General features: G+C 25.2%; 2 protein-coding genes across 2 annotated transcripts in view; one reads left to right on the plus strand and one right to left on the minus strand.

The window, feature by feature from the left end:
• Positions 1-5,873, minus strand: part of LOC112694246 (neural cell adhesion molecule 1-like) — a 173,560-nt gene extending 167,687 nt beyond the window's left edge. The window contains exon 1 of the mRNA XM_025569649.1: positions 5,520-5,873. Coding sequence (XP_025425434.1) covers positions 5,520-5,562 — 43 coding nt within the window. The 5' untranslated portion in view covers positions 5,563-5,873. The remainder of the gene's footprint in view (positions 1-5,519) is intronic.
• A 111-nt stretch (positions 5,874-5,984) lies between these two features.
• Positions 5,985-9,964, plus strand: LOC112694245 (conserved oligomeric Golgi complex subunit 8). Its single transcript, XM_025569648.1, has 9 exons — positions 5,985-6,252; positions 6,806-6,877; positions 6,943-7,337; positions 7,406-7,619; positions 7,713-7,864; positions 7,932-8,204; positions 8,263-8,469; positions 9,241-9,384; positions 9,803-9,964. Exons 1-9 carry the CDS (start codon positions 6,207-6,209, stop codon positions 9,911-9,913), a joined length of 1,614 nt encoding a protein of 537 aa, XP_025425433.1. The 5' UTR covers positions 5,985-6,206; the 3' UTR covers positions 9,914-9,964.
• Positions 9,965-12,875: the final 2,911 nt, after the last annotated feature.

Raw genomic sequence — 12,875 nt, forward strand, 5'->3', positions numbered from 1 at the left:
TACATACATACATACATACATACATACATACATACATACATACATACGAGTATTACATAGAACTTTTCTAACACTTCATTCACAATTAACCATCAATTTATTTTAAAAAAAAACTTCGTGTTCATTATATAACCGTTTTCCAATAAATTGAACTTATAATTACATAATTATTACATTTTCCAGTATATATTTTTAATTTATAAATTATTTAAAATTAAAATAAATATGATTTTACATTCGTTTTTTTATATTAATGGATTTATTAAAAGAAAATATTTATATTAACTATATGTAAAAAAATACATCTTTAAATACTTAGAAACTAAAGATTTACATTATATGAAATATAATTATATTATTATATATAATATTATTCATTTACAATAAATTACTTACCTAATTGTATAAATTTATTTTATTTTAAAATGTTAAGGGTTAATATGGAAACTTTCAAATTCCTAAAGAAGTATATTGCTATTTATCTATAACTAATTTCACAACTATTGAAATAGATAGTTAGAATATAGATATACATTTTTGACCATATTAACTAATAGTATAACATGGTATAAAATGCTGTTTGAAGAACTTTTTAATGTTTACAGTAAAAAATAATTAAATAATTCATAATAAAACATTTTCATTTTACTAAAAGCATTATTAGATTATCATAAGAAAATTTCTAGTTAATTTTGTGCGAGTTTAAAATTTTTAGTTGAAAAAAATAAATAAGCAACCGATTGTTGTCACGCGATCAGCCGGAAGGGTAAACTATCATAAATGGCTAGATGTTCTAAACTTTATCTAAGCAACGATTATATAATAATATGCAATGTTCATTTATTTATTTTTACAGTTAACAATTTTCAAATTCATCAGTATAAACATTTATACATTTTTTATGAAAATAATACTCTTTATCGATAGTAATGCATTTTCAATAAATAAAATTGATTTATACCTACAACTAAAATTAAGTTATGATAAATTCATATCATGTTTAAAATGTTCACATCACATCAAAAAAAGCTAATCAAAACTTCCAAAATAGTTACCCTTACCACTTAAGTAATCATAAGATAAAATTAGAATATTATTATTATTATTTTAAAATTACAAATGTAATAGGCAATTTAAACCATCATATCACTGAATTCTATTTTAAGAACAAATTTCGTTTTAATAATTAATTTAGTTATATCTTCATCAAATTAAATACGAGTATGTATTCAAAACCTACATCATTTTTCTGGTAGCTTGGAGTCAATATGAAAATTTGTGTGAAATAACTTATGAAACGTTTAACATACCATCATCACATATCTATGATACATTGCTAATTATTTTAGTTAGTTTATATATGTTGCATTCACTTACTGTAATTTTAGTTTTCATGAAATGGATATCTATTTCATAAACTTAGATCATATCGTGTATGTCATTTTTATGCTCATGTAATGGACATTTATTTTGTCAATTTCGTGAAATGGAAACCCATATTTTACACTTTATGTATTTTTTTATAATTTTTACACTGAATGGATACATTTTTGTAAAATTTAAATATAATCAAAATATAATATTATGTAATTACATTTCTATATTTAAAAAAAAAAATGGTATTACAAATACTTTGAATTATTATGATTAGCTATTATTTCCATTATTTATTATTATAATTTGATATATTATGACAACAACTATTGCAGAAGCTAAACAGAAGCTTTAAAGCAAGTTTATCTATTAGTTACACATTGTCCTTTACACACACAACTAAGAAATTCTTGTCCTCTCAAAATTTAAGCAATTGTTTCGCGTAAAATTATAACTCTGCCATAATAAACCTCATTGTTTTAAAAAAATAGATATTGCAAGCATTATACAAAACTTTACTATCATATTATAACCCATAAATAGTGCCAATTGGTAAAGCATATATTAATTTTTATAGATAGTTACAGAATCAGATGATCCTCAGTCTATTTTAGATATAGCTATCAAAACATAATCACCAATTTTAAAACTGAAACATATCACTCATATCCTTAAATTCACGATTAACAGAATTTACAAATTCACGTCCAATACCATTTTGAAGTATTTTTAGAGCTCCAAATGTAAAAAATAAATCTAGTAATTTACTTGCCATTTCAATAGCCCATTTGCTTTCAAATATACGCAACAGTTATTACAATTATTTGTTATTACAACATACAGCTGATATACCCATTAATATGATATAAGTTTGAAGTATCAACTATATAATTTCATTGACATTATAATAAAATTTCATTTAATGTAAGACCTAAAAAAATACGTAAAATGTAAAATACTGATTGGACAAAAGAATACGAAATTGATAAAATAAATTTCCATTACATGAACCTAAAAACGACATACGAGTACACGATATGATCTTAGTTCATGAAATGGATATCCATTTCTTATAAACTACGATTATAGGGAGTGGATGCCACATATATATCCAATTAACATTTGAAACCATTATTTTACTACGAAAATATTTTTAAGAGGAGTTTTTTAAATAATTTTATTTTGTTCTATGCAAATATTAAAACTGTATACATACTTATTTTTAAACAGTATAACTTTCAAATCTTGCAGTTTAATATATTTAATTCATATTAATACTCACAGTAAAGAAATGCTGTATATTAATTATTAGCATTTAAATTATTAGAGAAATTGTGTAAAAATGTACAGTACAAATTATACAAAATGTCCACATATTTATATTTAAAATCCACCTACCACCAATCTCATTATTATTTTTTATAAATAAATAATTTCTACGATATTTAGAAACGTCATATATTTTTATAGGCATCGTAAATCATAACATACGCAACATCACCACTAAATAATCATTAAAATTACCACATCAGTCATAAGAAATAGTTAATTAAATATATAAATACAGAATAGACAGGTTTCAATGTATAAAAGTTTAAACATATACAGGTAAATATATAACTAGACAATACGCAAGTTTCAAGTCTTAAAAGCTGTTAAGAAATATAAAATTATTTATAACTACAAAGGCATATGAGATAAGTGGAAAACTTAAAACAAAGTAAAAATGTTTAAGTCAAAGATATTATCTCCGCGTAAGACATATTACCTAAATAATAAAAGTTCAATTTTTTTCATTTTATTTATTATATGAAATCCTAAAAATATCCTATATCATATAGTTTATATGACTTTACAACAACATTTATAAGAATAATAACCCTAGGTATTTAAAACTCAATTCTTATTTTCAATAACTTTCACTTGACAGCTTAAATTTTAAGATGTATAACGAATTTAATTATACCATATATAAGAGGTGTAACTTTATAAATAATCTTCAAGTGTAATTTTGTAAAAACATTTATAAAGGTTTCTTCAGAGTTTTAATACATTTTTTTTTAATAATTTACACACTAATGTGTACGTATAATATGTAATGTGTGTCTCGTATATTATTTTTATACAATGTTTATCATTACATGAGAACACTTATAATTTAAGTATATAAATTTAACTTACGTAAATTAGTGCCACCCAATGAATAGTCACATAATGATGATATTTCTACATTAAACTATAAATTAGTGTGTTTTTTTTTTTATTTATTATCATAATTTGTTTTAAACATTTATTGGGTTAAATAGTCAATAACATATAAGCTCTACATTATACGAGTAGATAAATTAGACATATATTCATTCTACAATTAAAACAATATAATATTATTCTATGTATTGAATATTTTAGGTTCGATTAAAATCATTTTTATAAATAATATCATATTTATGTAACAAACAAACATATATACGCCACCTAAAACTATTATATAGAAACCCACTCATAAGGGTTGAATAACACCCAATTATATTTCCGTAATTCAGTGATAATACATTTTAAATTTACCTGTCACTCATTGAATCTACGAGTATCTCAATTCCAATCTCAAATTAACTACTCCGCTCCTGCTATGGCTCAAAAAACCAAAACTCCAATACCTTCTGGGTTACTTTATTTACCGAAATCGCCTATCCCTGGAAACAACGAATCCCTGTTTACTGTAACACAAGTTGCAATATTCCTTGTTTAAATTTTACGCCAGCCTTCAGACATTATCAAAGTATTTAACAACATTTACAGCCTCAGTCGTTCAAATGATTCAAGCAATGCAAACCCCTAAAGCTAACGTTTAATAAATATTGCATTTATTTTTAAATAATAATACAATTTTCCTTGCATCGAACATATATATATTTGAATACATTTTGATATTTTGTAGACATATGAAATAATTGCTTATTATGGTATTAACATAACTTTAATGAGACTAAAAACAATTCTTCGCACTCATCTTCTAATAGTCTTACTTGTCCAATGCATAATTGCTCAATTAATTAATTTCCCATTTATTTTCAGTTGCATAATTAGAATGCGATAGATGTAGCGAATGTATAATAAGTTTTATTTTCAGAACCAGCCACCCCTTGAACTTTTATACCATTCTTTGCTGACGTGACAATCGCACGAAAATATTCTTAAAGAGGCAAGCCGCTAATACATGGTAGAATCGGTCTTATCCGCAGCTAACATTTATATATTATACACATATTATTATACATTCGATTTTACAGAATGTTAATTGAGAAGTCAATCCCTATAACTCATGATCTAATATGAATATTTAAATGGAATTTGTTTTTAATGTAGTATTTAATTATGATTCATCTTATACAATGAAAAAACAAAAATATAAAATCTTTCAAATTATTAAAAATTAAAAATGTATAAATATTTTATAAATACCGAGATAAGTAGTAATTTATACATAATTATTAAGATACATTAAATATTATTATTAGATATAGGTATACATTTCATTTCATTTATTTTCATATTTACAAAAAATTTGATGAACTAGACTTTAAGACTTGATCGACATGTCATCTAAGTAAAAGTTCAGACAAATGTATTATAGACATGCCAACCCTGTTCTATAATATATAAAGTAATTATTGCTAATTATCTAATAAACATACATTGTACGTAATATGCTTAAAAACCTTGCATCGATAATTCTAAATTACGTCCCAAGTTTAGAGCTTTAGAAGGAGTGGGGGCTGAGTGCACAGCATACTTGGTTAGCTCACTATTTTTGAAATTAATTTTGCAACAAGCGCAGAGAAATGTATTTTATTTAAGTGTACACATATTAAGTGACAAGAAGAAAATATTAAATGTTTTTCAAATTTTAATAAGCAAAAAAATTAATAATTCTGTTAATTTTGTAACACAGTTTTTTCCACCAAATATCTAACCTGAATCTGCTCATGGATAACGGTCAATATTCTTATTATAGATTTAATATACTATTATAAATATATGAACGTACACTAATAAAAATAATTTAGGTAATAATAATGTATAGTAATAAAATTGACATTCTATTTGTAGAAGTATCAAAGTACAATAAAGAAAACCCTTCTTACCGGTAACCAAAAGCATTCGAAAACCGATTTTCAAATTCATCATGAAATGATCGTTGACGTTTAAAATTATTTCGTTCTTTTTTTTCAACAAATCAACACAAATACTTTCAAAATCGTAAACAAAATTGGAAAAAAAAAAGTCCACTCGGTCCGATAGCTAAAACGTTGTATCACGAGCGTTTAATAGATTCTATCCGTTTCACATGTCAAGGAAAAAAATATCGTCAAAAGTCCCATCATAAGCGAGAATAGTTACCGGGCGACTGCGAAACCGAACGACAAAACGCGTATTTAACGAATTGGAACGTCCACTACCACGCGACCCGTTCAGACGAAAACTGAACGTGGTCGTAACAGTCGAATCTCTGGCAGTTACCCGCGCCCGGTTGTCACGCGCGCTTGGCGCAGCGGAGGCGTCTATGAACCGCGGTAACCTACGTAACCATGATAACGTGCGTACGGCAATCAAATCGTGATAACCGTTTCGTCGAATAGCAATAAGTAGCAACACGCCTATGCGTTGTTGGCCCGCTATCCGACGTTTGTAATTATTTTTACGGACTATTGGCGCCACAATCGTTGGTATTTGACGAAAATTTCTTTGCTTCTATCGACAGTTGAAACGTTTCACGCCATCGTTGTTCCACTTCCCTCGTACAATCTGGTCTGAATCGAAGAACTTGCGTTATGGACGAACAACTAACAAATTTGCTGTTTCCAGACGGAATACCAGGTAATCGGGAGGCCATATACTAGAATCCCGGTCAATAATACTCTATTATTATCTAAATTACGTTCTACGTTAATGATACATCGGAATCACTATTAAGTAGCTAATTACACCGGATTTTATGATTCAAAATGGTTTAATGTTTTCGGGCTAATGTGTTGATAATATTATCAGTATTAGTCCTTTTCCTGACATAATTGGCTAGTTACTAGCCGCTAATGTAATATTATGCAGTATGCAGTACTTTTTGTCTGATAGAATATATATTGATGATATCTTCAATTTTCTATCATCTGTTATTCCTTAAATCTATAAATACAGTCGACTTATCTTTATGTGCAGCTTATAATATTAATTTTCTCTTTTTTATCAATATCATATTGCATTTTTTCATTTTCAAATTAAATAATATATACTTTTCTGTCCAATAATTGTTTAGTTAAATTACATAATTTATTTTTTGTTTATTGATGATAATACTTATATTTGGTTATTATCCTTATACATAGTATACTTAATAACAATCCATATTTTTGTAATTTATTTTATTTTTCAGATGATTTAATAAATGACCCAAATATTAAAAACTATATGGATCATCTTGGAATGTGTACTGCTGAAGAATTAAGTTTGTGTTCATTAATTATGTTTATCATTATCTTGTATATAACTAAGTTTTTTTTTTTGTTTCAGGTAAAGAACATGGGTCATTAAGAGATAAAAATACTATAATTTTAAAAATGATTAAAGACTTGGCATTAAATAACTACAAAACGTTTGTTAAAACTTCACAATGTTATGAATTAATTTATAACAAATTTGATGATACGCAGCAAAAAACTATTGTACTAGATAGTTATTTATTAAAACTCAAAACCGAATGTCAAGAAATGTTACAGCAATGGGCAGATGTTAAAGAAAAACGCCATCGTAATACATTAGCTATGGTTTGGAACTCCCGTATTATGCATCATGCTCTTGAACTTCCGCAGCTAATGCTGTCATGTATACAAAATAAACTTTATGAAGATGCACTAAAATTGGCCGATCATGCTAAATATTTACCTAATAATATACCAGCTGTGAAGGTACTGCTACTATACCAACAATAACCAATATAAATTTCATACTTTATAATTATTATTTTTTATCTTAGTTGTTACATGATGAAGTAAATAAGTATCGTTTGACGTTGATGTCTTCTCTTTGTCAAGAATTAAGAACAGATTTGGAATTACCACAATGTATGCGAATTATAAGACTATTAAGAACTTTAAATCAAATAAATGAAGAGCAACTAGCTGTCAAATTTTTGCAAACTAGAAATTCATGGTTTAATTCTAAGTTAGAAAATATTCCTAATGAAAGCAGTAAGTTATAATATTTCTTTTAAGGTTTTAATAATATTTTTCTATCAATGATGAATAAGAACTATTGTATTTTGTATGATATATGGTTTATAGACAGTCAACACCTCTTAAAAACTATTGAGGTATCACGATCTTGTTTTTCAAATATAGCAACACAATACAACCTAATTTTTTGTTCTGAAGATTACACTTCTGAAATTCGATCAGCAAAACTACAATTTTATTATTCATGGGCTAATCAAAAGGTATTGATAATATAACATCTCCAATTAATTTTTATTTAATTACAAATATGTCTATTATGAATTTCAGGTATGTCAGTTTATTAATATTTTAAAAAACGATCTTCCATATTGCCGCCCATCATCATTAGAAACAATTTTCACTCAATGCATGTATTTTGGTCAATCATTGGGTCATATTGGAGCTGATTTCAGAGGTCTCATAGCACCAGTATTTGTCAATATTACTGTCAAAAGATTTTCTGACTTATTAAAGATGACAGAAATTACTTGGCAAACTGATTTACAGACATTTTTAAAAACAAATATTAAAAATGTTAGAATGAACCAAACTCATGATGAAGTAAGACAATTATTTCAAGACAAACTTTAGAATAATATTTTAATCTGAATTTTATTAGGTAGACGATATACCATCACCTGTATTTGAGTATTATCCTTTGGCAAAATTTTGTAATGGTGTAATGAGTGCTCTTAACGACCTTGGAGAATATGCTCCATATGCAGCTGCTGATGAAATCACTAAATGTTTACATACCACATTACACAATGCTTCCTGCTCTTTATTTTCTATGTATTATCAAGAAAATTTTAAAGCCTATGATGAAGTAAATATATGTTACATATTTATATATTACTATTATAACAATTTTTGTATGATGGTAATATGATTTACAGTAAAACTTGCTTAAGACACTCCAGCTTATGTACTTTGCCACATAAAACGCTGTTTTTTAATGGTCCCTTGATATTTTCTTTACTAGTCAATGTAAAAACTACCTGTAAATACACTTGGTTCTTCTCTATCTTATCAGATAAGACACTCTTTTGTTCAGCAGATTATAATACATTTTAGTAATAATTACTTTAATTAGTAATAATTACTTTAATGTATCATAATCTACTGTGTGTAATAAAAAAATGTGTATTAATAAAAATATAAATTTTACTCATATCAGTTTATGTATCGTGTTAAATGTTTTACTTGCTGAAAAAATATTGAGTTATATTAACAAAATAGATACTTTTATCAATAACAAAATAGAAAAATGAATAATAATTTGTATATAAATTGATTATATGTTCAATAATAAAAATATTAAAAAATATGTAAACAATTTCAATTAATTTTTATTTTCAATCCCCACTTAAGATTCTCTAGTAAGCTGGTCTTCCAAGAGTGTCTAAAGAAAGTTTTCCTATAATTAAAATGTTAAATTATTAATCAGTTTATAAAATGTTTAATTTAAAACAACATATTATGTTTTGAGTGCTCAATATTAAAATGTATTTCCAAGTATTAACATTATAGTATTACTTTTATTATATAAGACAACTTCAATAGACTAAACTAGTTTTAATTAATTTTTCTTTTTTAGGGTGACAAAAAAATATTTGGTCGACTTTGCATCTGTTTCTCCACAGATGTTGTACCATATGTACAAAGATGTTTGCATAAAGTTTATGAACCAGCTAGTATTGCTGCATTCATTGGGGTAACTACAACATCACTTCAAAAAGAGGTAATGCCATGAATATATAATACATATAATTATAATTCAAGTAATTTTTTAGTAATCTTCAAATTAGTTGAATTGTAATGCTATAGTATTATATTTTTTAAGACTTCTTTAATAATTTCTTCTAACATAGTAATTACGTAGACATAAGTAAATTTCACTTAAGATTAGAGGATTATATTACTAAAGATCTAGGAAGTATAGAAGCTGGAATACAATGTAGAGAAACTGCAGAAGATAGAGACAGATAGAGGAAAATATACTTGGAGGGCTTGTCTTAAAGGCTGTTACCACTAAAAAAAAAAGCTACAATAACCCAAAAGATATTGTATTTTTCACCATTTAGTTTTTAATAATGTTTCAATTACTTATATAAATAAATAAATAGTTTATATATATAAACAACTTATAATATTTTCAGAACCTAACATATATAGATTCAGAAATTATTAATGAACCTATCAAAGAATTATTGGATGAATTTGAAAACATCACTCTGATTGATAATAAATCAACAGATGAAACACTATAAGCTATTGTACTAGTTGAAGCATTTATTTTGTGATATTATGAAAAATGATTAAAGTTTATCATTGTATAATTTTGTTTTAAATTAATTTAACTAATTTATAATTTTATATATAATATTTGTAATCAATTGTTAACCTTGGTATTATTATTATTATTATTATATTTATTTTTATTATATTATTCTTATTTTGTATTTCATTAAATGTGTGTGTCAAAAAAAAATTAACAACTACTAAAGAAACAAATATTATTAATTATCAACTTAGTGGCAATTTACTGTGGCATTAGGTTTTCGGTTATTTGTATGCCAATATTAGGTCAAATAATAAATAATGTTATGTAGATATTCAGTAATTTTACAATGTGAATCAATACTGTTAGTTGTATGGACAGTTTTAATTTTAAATCTAATTAAATAGTTCAAAAAGAAATTAAACTAAAAGTTATTTACGATAATTAAAATAAATTCTTTCATTTTTCTTGTTAACTATTGTTAACAAAATATAATAAATTAAAATTTTTATATGTTATAACTAAATACCAAAAAAATATTCTATTATATCATTCTATATTCAACAACAAAATTTAAATAATATGTAGGCACTTCATACAGTTATAAACCATCGTTGTTATTGCTTTTCTGGATTATCAAAAAATATATATATATAAATATATTTATCAACGAAATCAGATTATAAATAGTTATCACTTCTAAGTAGGGTTTTATAAATACTTGTTTATTATTTGGATGAGAAAAAAAATCATCGATAGTTTTTAAATTATTTATACTAAAAAATATATATTAATATTTATGAACTCTCTGAAATAAAATTTCTAATTTGAACATCTGTAGGCTGTAGTATAATAAATTATTATTCATAACTAATAATTAAAATTGCACATTGAACATAGGTATTTTGGGACAATTACTATTATGTATGCTACATCAAAGACACTACATAAGTACTTTGTGCACATGAATGTGGATCGCTATCTATATAGTAAATTTTATTCATACTCTATTTTCACATTGATGCAACTATAGCAAACAGCAAATAGTATTATATGAAAATTGTTTACACGACTATTTTGTATCATTATTATTTCTGTATAATGCATCATTATACGATTAATTCAATTGCTGTAGATTATCAATAATGTATAGGTACTTTTGTAGTCTTCACTCTGTATATAGTCTACTATAATTTGAAACGTGTGTTATACAGTCTTGTAAAAAATACTTTTGAAAAAGTATTAAGATACTAATACTAGTATTCGAATAAAAAAGTATTAAAAATACTTTTAAATTACTATTATAAAAATGTATTTTACGAATACTCATTAAGTATTTGAATATTAATACAAGTATTTTTTTTAATTTTGTGCTATATAATATATATCTAATAGTCGAAATTCCTCAAGTGGAGAGATGCCTTACAATTCAGATTTCCTGATATCATCTTAACATTCTTCACACTTTGTGTACCTTAAATATTTTATTTTTTTTTATTTTTTATAGTTCACGTAAGGTATATTATCTTAGTCCGTGGTTATAAACACGGGTATAATACGGGTTGCAAAACGGCTTATACTAAACAACACGATAAGCCGGGCGCCCGGGCCTGAATGTTAAAAATAATTATTTTTACCGAAAAAAAATAATTTCTTATATATAAATATAAAAACGATATTAAGTATATCATTTTAAAATACAATTTTTAGGAAAAATTCGTTATTCTAGACAAAACAGAGGGATAAAAACTATAAATACACAAAAGTGGAAGGATGCCATACCTCCGTATCCCCCCCCACTTAGAGCACTGTGATTATGTACATCGTACACCAGTACCTATAAGTACCTATTATGTTACTACTTTCCATAGGTTTTAACAATTACTATAACATGTTTGACTATTTAGAGATAAATACATGTTCACATATTTCATTCTGTATTCAAATATATTTCAACTAATATTGATTAAATTTTAATGAAAAAATAAAATAAAAAGTGGTATTAACTTACTACTAATATGGAACTATTTTAAAATTATTAGATTTTCAGTTTTCTTAAAAATTTCCAATACAGAAACTATATAAAATTTAATGTGGTATTTAGTGTAGTATCTTTGTTAATATCTACTTTTACTATACAAAAGCATAATATTAGTTTTCAACAAAAACAATATTATTTTTATTGATGTCAATTTTTTTTTTTGAAAAATAATAAATTAAAATTAATAAAACGGACTTCATGGTATTTTAATATAAGTATTTAAATTTTAGTAAAAATACAATTAAAAAGTATTCAAAATACTTAAAAAATACATAAAAAATTGTATTTAGAATACCATATAAATACTTTACAAGACTGGTGTTATAATGTATTAGTATCTATTTTAAAATTACATTGTTGTATTAATATTACTTTTTGTATAATCGTTTTTATGAAAAAATAATTTACATTCTATTATAACAATAACTTCTTTAATATCTAACTAGAACAGAAATTAAGGAATGAAAAATGTTTTCTATTCTTAAAGATATACAATCCAAGGCAACTGTAATTTACCAATATTCTATTGTAATAAGGTATATTTTGCATGATAGTGTAATGATGTGCATCATTCGACTGTAAAAGACAGCACAAATATTTTATTATGTATACTATTTATATGTACGTTATTTTTAAACTTTTTCAAATAAATAAATAACGGTATCTTCGATACCCGCGTAAACGACACGGGTCGAACAATAAATACTATTGACATCCCTACATTCAAAGGACAGGCCCAAGGTCTATGCCGCCGCATGTGCCTATATAACAAGGACTCACACCACCCTTTCCCAGAAAGTTCTTGATCTTAGGTCGTCATTGCATGCGCACTGATCATAAGATCAACGACGAGCTTATACATGCGATTTATTTTGACTTATTTAAGTTTAATTTAAATAAAAAAATATTA

Source organism: Sipha flava, unplaced genomic scaffold (assembly GCF_003268045.1).
Source record: "Sipha flava isolate LNK unplaced genomic scaffold, YSA_version1 126_pilon_pilon, whole genome shotgun sequence".
Lineage (NCBI taxonomy): Eukaryota > Metazoa > Arthropoda > Insecta > Hemiptera > Aphididae > Sipha > Sipha flava.

Bases quoted from the DNA above. Each gene is read 5' to 3' on its own strand.
- LOC112694245 (XM_025569648.1), top strand. From the start codon at position 6,207: ATGGACGAACAACTAACAAATTTGCTGTTTCCAGACGGAATACCAG. The intron at 7,620-7,712 runs GTAAGTTATAAT...TATGGTTTATAG, and splicing joins AAATATTCCTAATGAAAGCA to ACAGTCAACACCTCTTAAAA. The intron at 7,865-7,931 runs GTATTGATAATA...TATGAATTTCAG, and splicing joins ATTCATGGGCTAATCAAAAG to GTATGTCAGTTTATTAATAT.